We start from the raw sequence: 22,869 nt of genomic DNA, 5'->3' as shown, positions 1-22,869 counted from the left end.
CTTGATTTTTAACCTTAGATATCCAGATTTTTTGAAAAAATTGTAAACAAAATTTTAGCAACTGCAAAAACCGAATGTTTTGAAATCTTGCAAACGTTTTATCGTAGTTATAGTAAATTGTTAATCAAATTTTATCTCTTTATCGTCGCCCCCGATGACGTACTCTTAAAATTTTGTTGGATAAATCCTCTGTAAAATGTGCAAAACATTTGTGGTTGTGGTATCACTGCATTTGTATTTTTTAGAATTGCTTATACAGGGAACTCAAAAAATTAATGAATGAAGCAACTTATTTTATTGATCAAATTAAGAACGTTCATTTTCCTGAAAATCTGGGAATACAAATACATACTGTTTTTATTAGTATAATATGTTGTAGCTATCTGAATTGACATGTTTTTGCGAAAAAATGTATGACGTCATCAGTGTCATCACAAAATTTTATTATGAAAAACTCAATTGAAACATAGGGATAGATAGCCGATCACGCATATCTTTTTTTTCTTGTATAAATTTATTTGTATATGTATAATGTACCAAGTTTTTCCTTAGTCTTATGACAGTTACTGTCCCTTATTTGCCATATATGCTTTTTGGACTTGCTAAATCATGTAGTTTGATAACAACATGGAAGAAATATTATTATTAGTATTTTTTAAAGCGGCGGGATTGGTTTCAGGGGCGAGGTAAGTTCTGCTGAAATAAACTTTTTTTTATTTTCGGGGGTTATGACTATCAAACGTGGATAAATCACGAACGTAGCCAAATAGATTCCATTACAATACTTTTCTAAATTACGCTCCGAAAGTAAACATACAGCTTCATTGTATAAGTTAAACGGAACACTCCATATGTCTGAAATATTTTTAAATTATAGCTCTATTAACTTGTGTTGAACAATTTTTTCTACAGTCTACAGCGAATGCTTAATTTTCCGCCTTTTGACAGTTGGAACATCTTGTGTGAATCTATTTTACATGAGTATTTTGGCAGAAAGTGTGAGAAAATTTGAATTCTGTGTTGTGTCATTATCTGTTGAAAAATAAAATATTTTCGAAAGACCTATTTAGATCGAGTTTTCTAATTTATGTTTTTGGCGAATTGTATGTAAAATTCGTAATTTCTTTTTCAGCCACACAGCGCGAAAAGTATGTTCTGCTAAGGAATAATGTTGCTGTGCGATACATCGATGAATAAAAACTCTGCAAAAAACGTCTGATAATGATATCGGCGAGAGTTTTTTTGTTCATTTCTCGTGTTACGCGTTGTGGAGGAGTTCAGTCGGTTTTGACTTTGTTGAGAGCGTGTGTAAATTAGTATAAGTGGTTTATTTTTGTTAAAAATAATTTGATTTCGGGCTTAAAGTGAAAGGTGAGTGTAGTGATGTGCCCATGAGGAAGGAGTCTGCAAGAATGGGTGCGAAAGGAAAGGAAATCAGGATTGAAAGGGTAAGTGTTGCTATTAGGCTTCATGTATCGTCTATTAGTCAATGTATTTATGCCTTATTTCTTCAGTTCTTTTATTCTAAATTAATACATATAAAAATACGGATGTTAAGGGAGAAGTAGCTGTATTGTACAAATCGTTCTTAACGACTTAATAAATATGTTTGTTTGAACAAGAACTCAAACGTTAATATCTCGTCAAATATGTATTTTTTAAAACTGGCCTTTTCGGAAGAAAAAATTTGGAATATATAATAAGTTTTTATCAATGTTAATTTTAATTCCAGAATTGTTTCGAAAACATTTTTGTATTTGGGATATACTTAACTACAACTGAAAGAAGTTCACTGAAGTAGCAAAACGTTTCAGACAATCATTTTAATTGAAATGTTTGAGTTTATTGGGAAGTGTTTATTGAAGTTTCAGTTAAATTAACTTTGGATGTTCTGAATTTTCAAACGTAGTGTAGCAGGGTTATTTTTATTAAACATTCATTTCTTGTTTTCTGAACATTTTCCAGTTTATGGAGTCAAAATATCGATTTTCCGTTTCCGTCTGTTTGTTACCGAATTTTTACGCAATTATTCTCCGAAACTCTTTTTTTTATGTATTTTGAGTCTTTTAGGTATCTAGATTTTTTTCTGTTCATCTTCACCAAGAATCGCGTGATGTAAACGTAAAATTTTGCTTAGAATTTATATTGTGATTTCAATAGTTTTTCTGAGTAGTATTTTGCACCGTTATTAAAAATTACTACGTATAAAGTTGATGTTAACTTCTATGGTCTTTTTCTTTGTTTACACAAAAATTTCATGTGTGTTTTGTTGCAGTGGGTTCGTAAATGAAGATGAGGGAATTCGGTAAATTATAGCAGAAGAAGAAGCCTAAAGGTTAGAATTTTGCATTAGTTTTAAACTGGGTGTTATTAAGTTATTATTTTAACATTTTTTTTAACTTTCATGAAGGCTATTTTCATCGATAATTTTGTCTTATGTTTGTTTTATCAGACATTTTTTAACGTCTTTTTGTTACATATTTTGAAAGCCTTTTATTTTATTTTTTATGTACTCTTTTTCTTATGTGATATGTTTTCAGACAATTTTTTCGTTTCGATTTTTCGTGAGGAGAAAAAAAAAACCTTTTTTCAATTTTTTTTCCCAAGAATATGTAAATTATACATATATGTATTATTAATTGTTTATAAACCGTTTTATTTAATGTTGAATTTTGTTCACAATCTATTTTAAACATTTCATTAAACTATATGTAAAGTAAAGTGCGCCGGTTTATGTTATTCCTTGTGTTATTGTTTGCGATTTGAAAAAATTAATTTTAAAAAACCACCCCCTTCTGAAGTGTGCATGTTACGCTACTGACTGACAGTCCGTTGTCAGATTCTGATGACTCACCATGTTGAACTTAAAATAATCCATGTCTAGGGTGCAACAATACAGGCTCATTTTAACCTCTAGTTTTAGAACAACATGTAGATACAAGGTTTTTAAAAGTTCGATGTTCTAAGTAAACAATTTCTTTCACACTAAATATCGATTTTTTCTTATTTTACTTCATCTACTGTTTCTTTGACACACGTTTTTCTTTTCTTTATTTAAACGCTAACCCGTTCTACTGTGTCAGGATAAACTCGTTTTGAAATCAAATTTTCCAGAATTTTTCCATTCTTGATTTATCCCCTTTTTGTTTCCATATTAATACCTGTTCTGCGGTCGAGATTTTAATACATTTTTCTATCTGTAATTAAAATTCTCTCTCTCATTATTATTTCCTCCTCCCTAAAGTACAGTAAGACATACCCAGCTTTTTCGAAAAATTAGCTTTTCCGAATTTTATTTTTTTTTTATAAGAACCCCTATAATTTAAAATAAAGATATGTATGCAGTGATAAAGCAAATGTTTAAAGGTGCTATGTATATGTTTTAAGTGAGTTTTTCCGTTGCAAAAGTTTGTGATGATGTCATCAACATTTTTGCATTGAATTTGTTTGAATATTTGTCTTCAGGTGCCAGGGAAGCCCTGTGCGACTGACTTTAGACCAAGTTTTTATGTAATTAATAATTAATGAGATATATATACCAAAGTACAGTTGAAAGCACGGAATCTCGGGCACTAATGTTATTTCACTGACATAATTTGTGAAACACTCCTTAGATACCATACCTTTACTTGTAATTTTAATTATGCTTGTGGACTTGTCATATTGAGTTTTGGTTAGGTGTGATTAGTGTTGGTAATCACATCAATAAATAATGATAACTAATTTTCTTATGTTTAGAATTTGATGTTACAAATGGTATGCTTATGTAAACTGCCATAGCAAAATTTTAAAAATCAGCTACTCAAAACATTATCTATCTAAACTTATGGTGTATCAACGTACCCATATTTGTAGCCTTGCATCTGTAATTTTTTAAAAATATTTCAAAATTGTACAGAAATTTTACAAAATGTCCCAGAAACCACTGGGCCATATAGGTTATCATCCGTTTGATTAATCACTAACCAAAATTTCTATAAGGCTGTGTATATACCATACCGAACAAAAAATTTGAAATAACAAGCTGGTCATTTTAAAAATCATCTTTGTAAAACACCCCTTATTATTCTGACTGAATAAAAAAACATAAATTTGAAATTTTAACACTTTGAATTTAGTAGCAGTTTGGCAAAACACATCTAAAGGAAGAAGTAAGGTTAGTTTTGTCCGGGATATTGATGACGTCACCTCAGAAGGTTGCAAAGTACATATTGATTATTAATTCATCGACAGTTTTTAAAATTGAGTACACATGTCTCAAAAAAAAATCAAGCAACTTATTGTTTTATTTGTTAAAGGGTACTGCGTGTTCATTATGTAAATTACTCGATAAACTCATATTTTGTTAATAATAATAAGTTCACAGGGTTTTCCGTATTTAAATGTATGTTCTCGTAAACGATAGCGGACACTGAAGAAATTTGACAGTTTTAAAGGAAAATATTTTTAACTATATTTGTTTCAAAAATGGTAATTTATCAACGAAATTCTTTTGATTAAATGGTATAGAGAAAAATTTGATATACATAATATGTATGTAGAAAAGTTTGATAAAAACAAATTAGACATCCTAAGAACTATAAGATAAATGATCACAGTACCTAATATTTTTCGTGTTTTGGAACAACTTAAATATATAAAAATGTATAGATTTTGCAACTAATCCAATTGTATCAGAATGTATTTAATGTCAGTAATTGATTTTTTTTACAAAAAGTAATAATTTCCCAGTAAGGAAATATTGTTCTCTGATTTAGTATATATAGGGCAATATACAGTTGCGGCCCCCTAAAAGTGCACGATTTTTCGTTTTCATAGAATTTTTTGAATTTTTACATTAATGTAAGTTTGGCTACTAGCAGTGGCGTAGCATTTTTGAATAAACAAAATGTCAAATTTGACAAATTTACAATAGAGAAAATTATCGTGTACTTTTGGAAGGCCGCAACTGCACATATATTCATATCAAGCAAAAATTCAGTAATTATGTGATATTTATGAATACTAGTAATAACCTTAACAGTCAAATTTTAACAGTTAAAATGGCACACCTTGTATGTGAACCTTAAACATTTTCAATTTTTAAAATTAGTAAAATTGGTCACATAGTTCGAAACCAGATCTATTAATTCTGATGTTTCCAATAAAGACTCCGATACCTTTGCATATGTTTCCTGAAACTTCGATTCAATGGGAAAAGTTCCAATGTTCTAAAGCAGTGTAGTGCTACATCTAAGCGAAGACAATACTACACTTTGGCATGCAATATCTAAAGAAAGCGGGTTATGCATTGAGCGAATCTAGAATCGCAATGTTATTTTATTGAATCTAGAATCGCAATGTTATTTTATTAAAACGGCCAAATGGCCGTCGATGCATATGGGATTTGGTTAAGTGCAGGAGGCCATCAGCATATCGACTCCCTATCAATTTTGTCGTCGTGCAGTTTTTTATAGTAGAGCGGCAAACAAGCCTATAAAAGCACGGCCCATAAACCGATACATCTTTTCAAATTACTGACGAGTATCCAAATCCACATGTGAATGGCCATATGTCGTATTTGACAAGAATAAAACGACTTGCAGTCAGTTCCCCATCCGAAACGTCTGATTGCATGGAAATACGTATCTGTCACGGGGGAATATTTCAATTTGTCTGGCATGCTGGTTCAATTCCGGGCCTGTATTCACATTTTACATTGAGATGTATGGCCGACTTGTGAATTTAGCACGGTTTACAATAGATCCTATGAGCCTTGGCCAAATAAAAAGAGGATCTCCATATATTTACCGAAAAGCGGTCGAATAATTGCTTCTTGCTTCACTAAATTATCCACTTACCTCTTCGTGTTCTTTCGTAAATTTCTCTCGTTTCCTTAAAGCTTCTTGTAGTTTCAACTGCAACAAACACACAATGTAGTTGGCGAAATCGAATTAAACGGTCTGTTCATAAAGAAGGTTTCCTGCTCCAAACAGAATCAATATTTATCTCGCGTGGATGTGACTCAAATAATTTCGACGAAAATAACCGAACAGCAACAAAATAAGGTGCAAGAAGGATTCTGATGAGATTTAGTCATAATCAACGAGTAACTTCTTCGGGAAATTACGACAGAGAGTGGAGCAGGATATGTATTATCCTTGAGTAGAAGCAGAAAGTTGATATATTACACCAAGAGTTTGATATGATCTTTTAAGATGGCGTCAAAACCAATTTGGCTCGTCCTACCTTCCGACGGGGAAATCTGCGTCGGCAAATGTAATTTGTGTGTGTTATTCGAAATGACTTTGTTAGGCAAGATCGGGAGACTACAAAGGAGGATTAAAAAATGTGTTAGTGATAAGATTTCATTTGTTTCAATTAGCTTAAGCATTGTTATTAAGGCAACGTGGGAATAAATTAGAAAATCCATTACTGCAACGTTTTGCACCTGTACCTGCACAAATGGCTGCGCTTGAGTTATTCCATGAAGAATTATCTACGGAAAAATTGCAATTTAACTAGCACAACTAATTCTTCTTCTCTGCGTGCAGCGAAAGCAACTCCTACGAAACTTGATTACTACTAATTTGACTGCTTATTAACTAATCAATATATGCGGTATCTCAAAAACAAGATCATTCTGTCACTCTGGATTTTAAAAATTATATAACAAAAAGAGAGCAATGTTTCGGTGGCTGCTTCAAATCTTAGTCAGTTGTGTTACATATACTATATACATAAAATCACACCTAAGAATAAAAAAACGAACTGAAGTATATTGTACATACTGGTATTGATGAAATATTCTAAAAGCCAACGGGTGTTTCCCAATTTCCCAAGAAATTATTAACACTCCATTATTACAGTTTAGTATAAAAAACTTTTCAGGTATTCATAACAACCAAGTAAATTACTGGATAATGTAAAACTTTTAAAAGGAATGTCGAAACAGCTTACCCCGAACTAGAAAGAAAGGCACAAAATCAATGTGCTAGACAAAGAACGAGTGTTAAACGATTTTTCCTATCGTTGATGGGTCAGGCATTAATGCATAAGACATATTTCATTATGTCGTTGCCGTACAAGTTCACATTCAGTAACACTACAACCACGCAAGGTATACTAAGAATGCGAAAGTTACTGCTGTCATTCTTACTTTGTATAACAGATTAATTTTTTTTCTTATTAGCGCACATTCGGAATTTGCCACACCTTGAAAAATAATAATGCATTTAGTAACCTTACAACCAAGTGATTTCCAGTTCTACTATCAGATTTATTAAATATCCTCTTAAACTTTTAATTAAAATTTTTGTTTGTAACGTAGTATTCACTACTGCAGGAGACAAATTCATGACTTTTATAGACGGCAAAATAGTAGGGCTAGTGACGATTGTAAAGAAAACAAGTAGCACAACATCACCATAATTCATTTTCCTTGTATCGATAAATAAATACTTGCAGGTATGTCGAATTTACAGCCACTGCAGTTCAAACATCAACGTCTACGATTTATAAAAAACTCAGTTCGGATTGGTCCTTTCAAGCACAACTTTCAACTCACGTAGCAGTCTTGGCTGCAGCAATATATCGACGTCAGTCACGATTAGCAGTGGACTTGCCACTTATAGGTTGCAGTGGTCATAAATAATACAATGCTTATTTTCTGAAAGTAAGAAACAGTGCTGAAGGATAATATTAAAAAATCACCGTTGTGCCTGTGCATAAAGAGCACCTTAAATTAATACCGCTACAGGCATCCCGGTCTCTATGTAAGTTTGAGACGGTCCTTAGTCGTTGGGAAGGGTAGTGAGGAAGTCAAAGTCGTAAAACTATATCTCCTGTGTCAGGATACCATTTTTCGCATATGATATGATCATTTGAATGCATAAAGAATATGCATTAAATAGTCCATTAGATTTATTTCAGTAATTAGTTCTAACAATAGAGTAATAGAGTGTAATAATTTCAAAAGCCCTTATTCATTTGCAATCACCGTAACAAATGGAAATCGCTCGGATGATTTAACACGGTTTTATTTATCGGGCATGCAAGACAGATAGAGCAATGCAAAATGTTCGAGGTGATGCATAGGTGCCCTGTCCACCCGGCGAAGTCGTAAAGACAGCAATAAAACGTGAAAATCCCATCACATCGTGACCATCGGAAACTTTTCAGCCGTAAAAACTGGACCTCGGATTGCAGTGACATTTTGATATAAGGGCCAATGTTATCCCCGGAGGTTTACACATGGGAAAAAGCAAGCTGGAAAACCAAACATCGCGTGCTTGCGCACAGAATAGATAAAGTTTATGGCGAGCAGTGATAGAATACGACCGTCCGGGGAATTTTAAGTGACCATCTGAAGGAAGACGAACTGTAAATAAGTGCGGATCATTGTTGATGGGCCAAGGGGGTCACGGCCAAAGGGGTGTACAGCATAGTTAGAACCACGGAAAACTAGGGAAGTGTTGACTTGGTTTCTAAAAATCAAACATAAAACGCGGAGATGACGGGACTATCCGCTGCATTTTTTGGAGTGAAACAGGGGGAAAGCTTGGTCTCTTGTTGTTTTCTTTACTTATGAATGATTTGCTTGTGAAGTACTTTGTGCGAAGTTAGCATAATGCTAATGATCTGTAACTATTTGCTTGAATAACAAGCTGCAATAGCCTTACATGTGTTATCCGTACGTCTAATGGAATATGTATTCTAATTTGAAAACTCGAAAGCTTCATCATCAAGAAATAATATTTAAAAACTTTCGGCAAAGTGCTGCACTTAACAACGCTTAGAAAGATATGATCATAAATTTATACTTTTGTGATCAAGTTTTTTTTTAATTAAAAAAAGCTTGACATAATCGTCCTGGTAGTTAGTAAATTGAAAGTTTCAACTATGTATGTTAGAACAAATTCGTACAAATGTTTGCTCATAAAATATACGACAACCCACATGGGGTATGAACCTTCTTATCGCTATATCCAAATTCAAAGTCGTGGGTGTATAATGTGCCAAGGAATATAGTGGTTTTACGATCATGACTCCTTCATTACTCTTGTCAATGAATAATGCAGCTTATTAGATGCAAATTTATACTACGATCCCCCAGGATCAGCTTATCTCATGCGGTAGTTTATGATGCTCTTTATTCACAAACTAGGGACTTGGAAAAGTCAAAATCATGAAACCACTATATTCCTTGGCACACTATACTAAAAACTATGAGACTATAACTTTATTAAAAGTAAACCGTTAACAACACCTGTAACTTGTTTGCCTTTCTTTATAAAATATGAAAAATACAAAAAAAAAACGACAGTTGTGATCACAAAAGTACTAACCTTGTAGATTGTCTCTTCGAAGGTATTGGGGGCGCCGCCGTTCATCTGGAGGTGGCGCAGGCGGTCGTAGTCGCGGGGGTCCACCATGGAGCGCAGGACGGCGTGCTGCCCCAGGTCGGTTAGACCCAGACCGCTTTGCAAGACGCTGTCGGGGGTGTCGACCTGGAAAACGGAAAACAAAATGTTTACATTTACGACTACATCGGGGAGGTGGTGCTGCCGCAAAATGACTATTCACGATTATTTTACGATGTGATAAAGCGTTCGTAAAACATTCTGCTGGAAAAACTACAGATTGGACGGGACATTTCTTTGCAAGCCATTTGGCTTTGGCGGCGCTATGATGGACTTTATACGTCATAGATTCGTCGTGGAAGATGATGATAAATAAAGAGAAATGTGCACTTTGTTGGACGTTATGAGAAATTATGTTCAAAATTTTATCCGATGATCCTTAACGCAAGGGTCTATTTGAGATTTGGGAAGATGGTGGGCAGTGAACACTGAATAATGTGGCTTATCACTGGAAAATTATAAGGATTTTTTTACTAGATCGCCATATATTCCAATTTATTATTATCGCATTTAAATGCCAATTTCCTCTTGATATAAACATGTATTGCTGTGAAAAAACGAATTCAGTATCAGTATTTAACATTTGCGTTTTCGGGTTTTTAGATTCTGGGTCTAGAAGAATAATTAAAAAAGTTCCCACTCTTCTCTCTATATTTTATTACTTTGTTTAGTCAAATTTTAATAATTTTCCAGTCATTAATGAAAGTTAACTAGATAAAGTAAATGGATCCATTTTTTATTACGACTTACCATACTTTCTATAACCGTAAGGCCAATCCCGTATGGGCTTTTCAAAATGGAATAATATCTCCATTATTAACAGGCTCATTGCTGTGAAATTTTAAATATAACTTGACTTCGTTTTTATTTCAACACTCGTTATTAGATACACAGTCGAGTTTTTTTTTGTTACAAATGAGCTTCTACGGTAAAAATTTATTTTGACGGTATCCCAACTTCCAACAATAAAATCGATAATGTATCTGACACTGTGTAGAGTTTTTTAAGGTGAAAACAGTGGTGGAAATGGCATTCCAAAATTTCCATAAATAATTGAGGACATTGATTTTTAAAAACAGGTGATTTAAAAATTTCAACAAAACTAAAAAAAAAAATGCCATTGCATTATACAGGGTGATTCACAAATAGGGCACGAACTCAACCGTCCATTATCAAGTTCACATGTGTCGAGAAGATCATAAAAAAATCCTTACGTCACGACTACATTACAAACAGCATGATAAAAGTGTTATCTATGAAAAAGGCACCAGCGAAGAATACCATCACTGCATCGAATTATTTTGAAATATTTTAATTTTTAACTAAGTTCTGCATATGCATTGCATAAGCAACGAGAGATTCATCCATCAATCAAATATTACATTTGAAAAATGCAACATCTGCTGAATTGCATAGGTTTTTCCAGAAATTATAACAACTGAATTTAAATTAGGAATTTTTGAAGGTTTTGACAGTAAATCGTTGCCCGGCACCGAGAAGTTTTTTTGTAAAACGCGCCCTCTGCAGAAAAACTGTTTTCGAATCATGAAGGGGAGGGGTTAAACCCGGAAAAAGCTTCAAAAACTGTGTCATTGATTCCACACGTAATAATGTGTCAGTCACAGCATTTGTTTGTTGTATCAGAAATGAACGAAGTTTCTCGGGACTAGACATAAACCAAGTACACTTAAGGTATGACTTTTTTGCAACCTTCAACCAAAATATGACAATATCCACAGGAATTGTGCTATCTAACTTAATTTTCTCCGCTTCTAAGAGACACTTTCAACCAGTTTGTCTGTGATAACATCACGACGTTAAATTTGTGTTTACGAAAAAGTTGGTTAAAAAAATAAATCGTAAGTGAATTAGATTCATTTCTATTTTTGTGCGCTACTTAAATTAGAATAATGGACACAAAGAGACCACAAAACGGAAAACGTGTGATGAAGCGTGATAAAATTGTGTCTTTCGTTCCTGTCAAACAGTTCATTTGGTGGTGTCGGTGACAAGCTAACCCAATCCGACACATATAAATTGTGACTAAAAATTCTAATTTTTATACGGTCAAAAGAACAGACGATTTTTCTTTGTCACCGCAGCACAGAGCGTGCGAGATTAAATATCACGACTACCGGAACTGAAATTGATGACACAGGAAATGAATTGAACACTGAACTGACTGTAATACATTTTTAACGAGTTCCAAAGGCAACGGCACACTGTTATTTTTTGCATGTTTATAGAGAAAACTTCGAGGCACGGAAATGCATTCGAACGTTCTGGGAATAATATAAAATGCATAATATTATGAAGAGAAGTCGTCTTGAGTACTTATTCGGCTTCAGGAACGGTAAATTTGCAATTGCATGTAGCCAACTGAAAATTCTCGACAAGTTTAATAAAACGAAGGTAGGATATCGTTTAACGTTGGGGAAATGGGAGAATGTCTAGATACAATTTCTCATTTCTCAACAGTAGTAGAAGTAGTTACTAAAATGGTAATAAATCAATCACCTGTCATAGTGTATTCACACGAGAAATGGGTTACAGTTTCGCGAAACTTCCACTTGCTGAAAATTAAAATAAACGGGGTTGTCGAGCCAACTAATTTCTGAGTTGCCTCTTTGCATTTTTCGCTTGATGAACATAACGATGAGTAATGAAGGAGACTTTGTCCCAGTTACTTAAGTTTACGTTACTAGTGACACCGAGCGGTGTTTTTTCATGCAAATTCAGGGTAAACTTTAATGGATCTTGAAATAAAGAATTGCAAATACACGCTTTAGACGATCGCATTTCGCAATCTATGATCTAAAAATCCATTACAGTGTGAAACCTTGCTAAGAAATTATGTAGATTTCGCAAGAAAATCCATGGCGAGATAAGGAGAGTTGCTCAGCAAGAAGTTAATATTCCATCTAAAGTTTACTTTTAATTTAACAGGGTAGGTTTTTGAATATCGAATTAATATTCAGAACGAAAAAATTCCTCATTATCATATCTGCGGATTAACACTAAATTCCCTGGAATGTTAAATTTCCTTTTGGCGATTATAAAAAAACAACAAAGGAAATAATAACACGGTTACTTGTTGTTTGATTTTGAAAATTGACGCCCGCAATTACGGCGGTTAAAGAGCTGTGTTATAATCCCTGCAAATATATAGGAGAGTCTGATTGCGGCATTTATCAGAGGTCTAAGTCGGGATATGTGTTAGCGGATAACGTCAAAATGAGAGATTACCAGCAATTGATTTTCTTTTATAAAAGATAATGGAAAGAATACGTGCCAGCAAAAAACGAAAATAACGTTTTCTTGTTTTAGAGTGATAATAATGTAAGGAAGCTGCAGTCACCTTGTTGGTTTTCAAATCCCAGAGTGCTGAAATAACATTAGAGAGCTGCTTCTAATTCTGTGAACTTAAATGGAATACCAATTAAGAAGTAGTGAGTTAAGCGCACAACTAATAGACTTAATTAAACATTATGCAATAAGTGGAAGAGCTCTCAAAACAAACATGTAGATTAACACGGATTGCCCTGAAAAAATGTAGCCAAACAATTTACAGTTGCTACTAAGTTCTAATTAAATTTACACAAAGCCAAGTCGTTCCCGCTGAAATTTCTAATTAATAACATTTTGTTTGCGCACGAAAGAACGCAAATATGCAGAACATAACTCATAATTGGGATAAATTATGGAAGAAAGGTGTACAGATGTTAATTTATTTAGGTCGGAGGTAAATGTGAATCAAGTGAAACCGAGTTATCACATTTTAATTACACAGTAAATCCGGCGGCAGGTATGTATTCAGTGTGTGAAATGCTACAACAGATTCACTCACGCTGAAAATTATAGCCACAACGAGGCCAAATACAAAAACCAGAGATACGTGCATGTAAATAAAGTGTTGGGCGCCAGTAAACCCAAGTTTAATGAATTTTGCAAAAAAAAATCCAAATAAGTTTCAACAATGTAGGCAAATTAATATAAATTTATTATTATTATACAAAGTATGTTGTCGTTGTCTGAAAATATTTTTGGTGCTTGTCATTTGACGAGGATTTTTACCAGGGGGACTGTACAAGCATTATTAGTCTGAATATCATTAATAGGGTACAATACAAGATCAAATTTGACTATACAATGTGTACCTCTAAAATTAAAAAACTGCTGCAAGGTTATTTAGACAGAACTTCCCTCACCTCAAAAAAAAAATGGCCCATGAGAAGATCGAACCGGTGAGCCCGCATTATTTGTTAGATGCAACTTCCATACCAAGCAAAATATTGAGATAAAGTCATCAAATCGGTGCTGGGGATCATTATACAAATTTTGGTTAGTGTTTTACCATCTATAATATTCCTAAAAGCATATAAAATTTGACAAGAATCGGTTCGGTAACTTCGGAGATTATTATTGGTCTAATAAAAATCGCCAAAGACGACATATTCATACTCTAGTCTAGAGGCATGAAACGGCGAGAAAACATGAAAGTAGTCAATCGCCAGATGGACTTTTTTACAGTATTTTCTCCCCCTAACTTACTCTCGGAAAGTCGACTTACTCAAAATAAAACAACAGATGAGTTATTTAGGGTTGACTAGGCCTGCATCACTTTACAAATTCATACTTAACAGTAGTTCCTGTGACGTCATGTTTCAAAATTTTTTATACTCGTTAATTCCAAAATAATGGAGTGAATTAAAATACGCAAAAAATCTTAGAATAATAAAATAAATTAACAGTTGCTGAATTTTCTTGTATACTCAGATTAAATAAAGCTGGTTCTTTTGTTATTTCAGTCTTTTTTCACAGTATCCAAAAAGTATAAGAAAAACTTGCGCAATCATTACCGTCAATTTTTTCAAAAAATATTTTAAAGATCAGTGTATTTCACAGCTGCAGAGAAAGTTGTGTACAATACAATTCTTTTAATTTTGGCATGGTATTGTAAAGCTGTACCAATTATGAAATCTGGGATGTTTTGGTTTCTGTCTTCGTTCGACACACTGTATTTATGCAAGTAAAGAATGTTGGCACTTTTTCGAATTTTAGGGGCAGAAACGATAGATACCTGAGAAAATAGAGTATGCCGGACGAAGATAGAAACAGACACATACCGTTTTACAACACCTTGTCATAATTAAAAGAATTCTAATATACGGAAAGTGTCTTTGTCGCTTTATATGTATAGAGAAAGAATTAAATACTTCATGACTTGATTTAAAGCTGTTTAAATACTGTATTTAGGCAAAACTTTAAATTTAACTTTTTATTTGGCAACATTTTTCTTTTATGTAATTTGCTTGAGTGTGACTAAATCTCACAGAAATTTACAGATAAAAAGTGGTATGTCAGATTTTTTTTTTTATCATTTCTTTGGTAATACACTGTTCTTGTTTGTCGTTGTTTTGACTAATCTTATTTGCTTGAAACAATAGTTTTTTCAATAAATAGAATAATTTGTTAAATCTTGTATTTTTGCCAAAATGGTAAAAATGGGTTTTAAGCCTATAGATAGATAAACGCCATGCTAAATTTTATTGTACAAGATTCTACTACATGTACAGCGTGAAAAAAGAAGCCTAGGTCCGCTGCTGTCTTTTATTTTCGAGTACAGCATTTGTGTGTAGACCAAAAAAATTGTTTTAATTATGCTACGAGAATAATTAATCTTTAACGTTTATTTGTCTTTTTTTTAACGACACTCTGTATAGTTTTTTTAGAGATTCTTGTACAGCTTTTTTTCTGAATTCATTGATGTGTGATAAGTCTGATGAGTACTTTAATATTATCAATCAATTCTAATTATTACTTCCTCAGCGTAACCAAAGGACCTGAGCGTAAACAAAGGAAGAGTATTGTAGTCGAGTCCGTTGGCCGACTCTCTACTTTTACGTTTTCTCGACTTTTCATGACCCCTAGAGTACGAAGAAATAGGCCTCCCGTGTCCCTCTGCCGTCCCGGATTTTTATTAGACAGATAATCTCTGAAAGTACTGGGCCGATTGTCAAATTTTGTACTTATATTAGGAATATCATGTAGATGGTAAAACGCTAACCAAAATTTGCCTAATCATCCCTATCAATAATGTGATGACGTCACTTCAAAATTGCACATAGTAAATGGGCTTTAAATTGTATGAAATAACATAGTCTTACACACGAGGGGTCTTTTGGCAGACTATTTCCTGAAGAAAATTTCAGCTCTTGGTAGAATTCCTAAAACCAAATTTTTGAATAAAATTTAAGCGCAAAATCACTCCTCTATTTTTTTATCATCATCACTACGTAGTAAACAAGTCAGAAAATCTCAGTTTTTCGAAAATGTCCTTTTTCATTGGAACTTTGCGATGATTGGTTCATGCAGGGAACTTATCGATCGATAAATTCCCGGCCCCCAAAAATGTTCGTGTAAGTGGCCATGGATTTGTCAAAATTTGAAAATTCTATCAATTCCATTGGCTAAAATTTTCTGAAGGAAATAGTCTGTCTAATAAAAATTGCTAGACACAACAGACAGACGGAAAAAGGAGATTTATTTTTTCACACTCTAGGGGCATGCAACGGCGACAAAACATGGAAGTAGCCGTTCGCCAGATGGACGTTATTGCAATACTTCAAGTCCCTTAACTTACGCTCGGGAAGTAAACTTACCTGTTTTTTGATTTTTCTCAAAATAAAACAACAGCTGAATTTTTTGGGTTGAATGGCCTACATCACTTAGTGCTGTGACGTCATACTTCTAAAGTTAATAAATATCATTAGGTACAAACAAACCAACAGTTCCTCAAGAGTAGGAAGAGAAAAATAATTTTCTGTTTTCTTATTTTTGCGAAATAATTTTAGGTTTTATGTTTATTTAATGTAATCGACAGTAGTTCTGAAAGTGTGTAATATCACTTTACCGAAATCATCGAAATGCATATAATATTGATGTATATTTTAACCATTCGCAAAGGTACCCCTATCAAGCCGCCTCAACCATCTACATGCATAACATTTGTTATGCTTTAATCATTACCGTAGTGTAAATTTCAGTCAGAGTAATTTTATTTGCTGATTTATTATGAAATTTCTAATTAACAAGATTGTGTGTGTTAACACACGAAAGAACACAAATTCGCACAACAGAACACACAATTAGGATAAATGGCGGAAAAAAGGTGTACAGATATTAACTTATTCAGCTTAAGGGTGTATGTGAATCCAGTGAAACCAAGTTATGATTTTCCTTTAACAATAAATCCGGAGCAGGTATTCAGTGTGAAATGATTACAACAGAACCACCCAACTTGAAAATTATAGCCTGTACGGGCCGCCGAAATACAAAACCCTCAAAAATCAGATGGATAATTACCGCAGTTTCCATTAGAAAAATTAAAACTTGGCTGCTTTTAATCATGCCCCGAAAAATGTCGAAAAAACTTCTCGTCGCTGGAACCCGAGTCAAACGAGCGCGCACTTGTATGCACTTATTAAAACCCAGTCCATAGAAAAAATTCACAAAAGTATCTGCGCTTTAATCTCCGAATACTTTGCCGAGCAAGTGTTTTTCTCGAAGCTTTGTGTGCGTTAGTCTCCTGCTTCAATTAGAGTGTTCTAAAGGTATAGGCATAAGTGACGTCGCTGAGTCGGCGTCGCTTCCTTCCTCGTTCTTTCTTCGAGGTCGAAGCCCTAGCTAGGTCTCAAAATTCGACTCCAACGTGGTCAATCGGAGGACTCTATTCGGACTAATGATGGGGCAATTACAGAAACAAATGCTGCATTGAATTAGCAACTCAAACAAAATTAACCCTCAAGTTCAACGACGAAGAACCGCTGATCTGCAATACAATGCAAGAGGGTTGTCAATGTCACGGTCTTCTATTGTTTCGCTGCGTCTCGAGTGCTGCACTTATTAGCCTCTTCCTCTCTATACACTCTCCCTTTCTGCGAACTTACACGGCCGACGCTTGTTATACACGATATGTTAACAAGGACGTCGCTGAATAGACCGACGTTTTGGGGGATTTGACTGGCACGTTTTGAGTAGGTTGAAATGTTTTTAAGGACAATCGTAAACAGCGTTTGTAGAACGGTAGGGAATAATATTTATATAATTTTCAAAAAGATTAAATACATAGAACATACGTTAATGTTCAATAAACTTTTCATCTGCTTAATTTGGTTAATATAGACAAAATTGTATAACTATGTCTTATTATGAAACGCATTAGGATTATACACTTATCTTCAGGAAAGCAGTCATGACTAAATTTAAAGAAATCTTGAAAACTCTTTTAAATATATTGACGAAAGTGTTTAGCTGACTCTGAATCCTATGTTGTTTACTGTGTTGACAATTGATACATTTTTTTCGTATATTCGGCACAAACAGTATTTCCATCAATCATGTAGTCGACATTTTAATGTTACTTTATGCAGATGACTTAGTAATTCTGTCATTCTGAAATTGATATGGGGGAAATTACTATTTTCAGAAAAGAAAATTACTCCGAATACTGGGAATAAAATTAAAGCTAATAATAGCAAAACAAAATTTAAATACGTAATTTTATTTTGAAAAACCCTGCTGCTTTTTATTGCAGATTTTAATAAATAAATTTACTTATTATTATTAATTATTTACATGTTGGTTCAATTTTACTTCTCAAGCATAAGCTAAGGGCCTACTGTAATAAAGTCAATTTAGCGAATGTTTTTTCGACGTCGCATGATCCCTAGAGCAGGTACGATTTTATATATAAAAAAAACTGGACAGGATGAGTAAATCAGGTTCCCATAGATAAATGAAAAGCAATGGGAATAAGATGTTCATTTTTTTTTTTAATAAAATAGTACTAAAAATAGGTCTCCCATTTCCTCTGTATTTTTACGTAAGAATAAAAGAAAGTTGGTATGATAACAAATTCCCAACATTCTTTTTAAAGAATTATTATTAGCGTTGGCGGGACTGACAATTTTTTTTAAACAAATTACCAAGGAGCTTAAATTTCAATTTAAGTATTGTCATTCTAAGTTCACCGCGATGGGATGCAAACGATTTTTTTTTTTTGTACGAGCTAATTGTAAATTATTGTCTAGCAAGACAAGGACTCTTTCCTGATCTTCCCAAATAGACAATATGTAGACCAGCAGCTAGAATATTATGGTATTTAAGATCCCAAATTTTATTCCTATTCGACGTAACCAATGTATCATATTCTTTGGTCAAGGTAGGTCCAAAACATTGATCAAACACATGAGCGTAGACAACTACTTTTGTATATATATGTTATAGAATAAATGTTTGTTCAGTATTATCTTATGTAGAAATACTCACTGAGCAAAATAAGCTATAATTTTATAATGACAAGTTATGCTATGGCTGATTTACTGGTACAGTGGCGGCCAAAATAAAGTACGACACTTTTCTTTCCCCAGTGTAACTTTCAAATTTTTATTAACGCTTAAATGTCATTTCCAGTGAATACCTATTCAAATGAGTCCAGTCTACACAACTAAATTTTTTGAAAAAAAAAAAATCCCCTTTCAAGGGGTGTCATACTTAATTTTACCCGCCCCTGTACGTTCCGTGGACAGATAATAGGCTAACTTCGTAGACAACAGCTCTTAGGTAGTCTAAAAGATAAATTTCAACTTCTTCAGATGATATTTTAGTTCTATTTTCCTGGAATTATAATTGACATACATACATATATTCTTGTTTTGTATTTTTATACATACTATGAGATCGTAAACAAGCAAATTTTAAAAAAATACACCAATTTAGATAAATGACATGCAAGAGGTGATTTTACCATTTCGTAAAAACGTCAAGGGATTAGAAGAGACACATCTTAGAGCTTAGAGTGTAAGAATATGGTGCAATTGGCAGGAGCAAGACGCCAAAAATACTGCATGAAGGAAGTGGATGGATTCTAGAAGAAGGTTGTTCAAAACTTTTGAAGTTCCGATATAAACTGAATAAAAACAATTGATCACAGTTTCGACCAATGCCATTTATCCAAAAATCCATTAATTTGAAATGAAATTGTATCGTCCCACCTTTTGCTGTATACTAACATACAATAGAAGGGTGTTAAACTTCAGTGAATTTTAGTAATCATTTCAAGTTACTGCTGAAAATTCGTTTTAACCAATGTAGACATATATTTTCGACTATAAATTTTAGATGTATCTCGAGTCTCGACTTGAGTTTTATGGTTCCTTGTTATCTTAGATCCTAAGTATATGACGCTTTCTACTTCTTCAAAAAGATAGCCCTAAATAAATAAATGAAGATACTTAGCAAACAAAACCAAAATACCGGAAGCTCCAACGTATCCGTTCCACCTAAATATATCAATTATTTTAAAACATAAAAATTTGAACTTAGGCACGTACAATATAAGCAATACAGTCTATTAAATGACTGTACTATTGGCCTCGTATTAGCTTCAGTTTCACCGGAAATGACTTCAACTTTGTTTTTCTAAATCTAAAGGAGTACAGTTTGTAGTACTATAAAAGAGAGCATTTTTTTTTTGTCTTTTCAATGATGTATGACTCGGTAGAACAGAAGCTTTAAAACGTTTGTGAATTAAAAAAAAAAAAAATACGGTGACGTTTCTCAAGCAACGTTTCCTCTTATTTTTGTGTTCTAGTCTCTCACTTCGAGATTAAAATAAATAAAATATTGTAGTGTCAAAAAATGGAAAACGAAAGATTCAGCAATGCCGAAAAGTTAAATATGATACTTTATTTATGGAGCGTGTAGGCGAAACAGAAGACAATCCAGAACATTATATGAAGAAAGATTTCCGGAGAGGCAACCACCAAGTGTAACTCGTATGTATTTTGCAAGATTAGCAAAAAATTTAGCACAATTTGGGTCTTTTAAAAAGAAACGCAGTCTTTTTACGAAAAATGGCAACAGATAAAAAATACTAATACGACGTTAGTAATCTATCCATGTCAGGGGCGGCTCATGACTTGAAAAGTTGATGAGGCAAAGCACAATACGCTCCAAAATATAAATAAATCAAGATTACTTAAATATTTTCTACTTAGTCAAATAAACAAATTTGTAAACTCATTTAACTGTCCACCAAGAACCAACGTGAAGGTGTAAGGAACTCTTGTAAGGAAAGGATGGGAATGGCAGGACAAAAGGAAAGGGAAACGTGGTCAGAAAAACTAATATAACTTAAAAAAAAAACAAAATTAAAATAAACTTTAAAGAAAACGTATCGAAAAAAATCAAATACAACATAAAATAAACCTATTTGATTTATAACAAAAAACAAAACGAAAAACATATAAAACATAAATACTCTGGATTTATTTTAATCTTTTTTATAGATCAATAATTAACGATTTACTCAACTAAGGAACCGGCCGTTTTAATTCCTTAACTACATACAATTTATCATCATACGTGAAAGTAGAAAAAACAGAACTGCTATTGTCATTTTTGCACTCATGATCTTTTTTGATGGCTTTCGTGCATTCACCAGGGTGCGGGAGTTCGAACTTCCCGCACACGTGCATTTTAACTTCCCGTTGCCATGGTAACCTTAAAATACTGGCGTAGTGTCAACATTGTGATGTGTTGACGGCGCCATTGTTTATAAATAACTCACAGTTAATTTCTTCAGTTTAAAGGTTTATTCGTTGCAAAAAATATTGTACACAACACGTTCGTGAGCCTGCTTCCCGCATTCACGCAAATGCGGCACTCCCTTCGGTCGTGCCGCAAACAAGCGTTCATGCGGGAAGCAGGCTATCCCGAACTAGTTGTGTAAATTACTAATTAACGTTAGTAGAGAAAAATTCCGATTTACTCGTAATCTTAAATAACGATTACCGAAATCAAATTATGACAAGCACAAAGCACTAACGCGACACACACAAACGTAGGCACTCTTAAGACAAAATTCTGTTACCGAAATTTTGAATCAATTTATACACACGCAGATTTGTGGCAAAACAATCAACGGCCTAATTTTGAATACTTCTGCAAATGCAGACTGCATTGGAATCGCACGTTCTCCGCGCGCAAATATTGTTGTCCATCTCTTTTGCAAGCACGGAAATGAGGCTAGCCTCAATTTTGTCTTTTTTCAACTCATACCACTTATGAGTGTATTGCAGGTTGCTTGCCTATTAACGATATGATTTCTATATCCGCTGTAGAGGCAAGCTCCGAGTTTGCCTCATTCGCGTCACAAAATACATGTTGTGTCGAGTGTTTCAGCGCGCTGTTTAATTAAGGGAGCAACGAGCACCTACTGAGATAAAAATAAGAATATAATTTTCCATATTTATTTTTAAAATTTTAGAAAAAAGACACAAATTATTGGCCGCAATGTTTCGTTAAAAATAGTAAAAATCCTAGTAAGGCGTAAAATTCATTGGTGAGGCACTGCCTCACCTGCCTCATAGGACAAGCCGCCCCTGATCCATGTCTAGTAGACTGTGTTATAAATAAATATATTGAACATGCCAAATTTTACTTTTTGTGTGTTAAAATAATTGAGATATTTGAGTGGAACAGGTACGCTGGGTCACCCGGTATATAATACGAACATACACAAATAAAACACATATATAATAATACAAAGCCAATATATACACCAAAATAAACCAAAAACTTTAAAACTCATGAGACTCATTAGCTGTCTAATACTTGGTCGGTGCACCATTTGCTTCTAAGGCATTCGTACGTCTAGTGGACATTGAAAGGTATAAATTTCTCCAGTAGCCTTGAGGTAATACATGCTATTGCGGTTGATCTGGCCTATTATAACCAGTACGCGGAAATTTATCTTACGGATGCAATTCTCCAGTTGAAGCAAGGTGTTTTACGACGAGTAGCGGGGACGCTTTGATCTGGTCCACAAGGTCGTAGCCAGTGCGTCTCTAGGAGCTAGTAAAAAAACTACTTCTATATTACGATATTACTTCAAATAATGATACTCCGTGCCCTTATTAATTTTTCAACCACAGGACACATATTTATGATCTTGAAATGTTATATTATGTTGATATAGGCCAAAAGAAAAATATATTTGTAATCAAAGTATCGACGCGTCAGCACTGGATCGAGCGTCTGAGACATTATTCCGCCCGTTGATTATAACATAACATCCGTTGCTTCTGGATCTTTCGGATTAACAGACCCTAGATATTTTCGATAGGGTTCAGATCCGGACTGCGACTCGTCCAGTCGAGGACGTTTATATTACGATTCTTATTTAAACATGTTACCACCTTTCGTGATGTATGAACAGAACAGTTGTTATGTTGGAATATAAAATTTCAACCTGGAAATGCTACGTCAGTTGAAGGGAGCATTATATTTTTAAGAATTCTAATATAAACGCAAAATTAATTTCAAATATTTTTCAAAAGTGCCAATCATTATGACAATAAAGCATAGACCATATGTTATTTTCTAAACGACAAGAAAAAAAAGA

The 22,869-nt window shown here is 33.7% G+C and overlaps 1 protein-coding gene across 3 annotated transcripts in view; it reads right to left on the bottom strand.

The window, feature by feature from the left end:
- LOC135126912 (uncharacterized) overlaps positions 1–22,869 on the bottom strand; it is a 459,555-nt gene that overhangs the window by 15,955 nt on the left and 420,731 nt on the right. For all 3 annotated transcript variants that reach the window (XM_064053135.1, XM_064053136.1, XM_064053134.1), the window contains 2 exons: positions 9,327–9,488; positions 5,841–5,897 (listed from right to left, as the gene is read on the bottom strand). In XM_064053135.1, the coding sequence (XP_063909205.1) occupies positions 5,841–5,897; positions 9,327–9,488 (219 nt within the window). The remainder of the gene's footprint in view (positions 1–5,840; positions 5,898–9,326; positions 9,489–22,869) is intronic.

This window comes from Zophobas morio, unplaced genomic scaffold (genome assembly GCF_036711695.1).
Source record: "Zophobas morio isolate AGI-343-1 ecotype UQ-CSIRO unplaced genomic scaffold, CSIRO_AGI_Zmor_V1 ptg000011l, whole genome shotgun sequence".
Classification (NCBI taxonomy): Eukaryota; Metazoa; Arthropoda; class Insecta; order Coleoptera; family Tenebrionidae; genus Zophobas; species Zophobas morio.
This window is presented reverse-complemented; position numbering and strand designations above follow the sequence as displayed.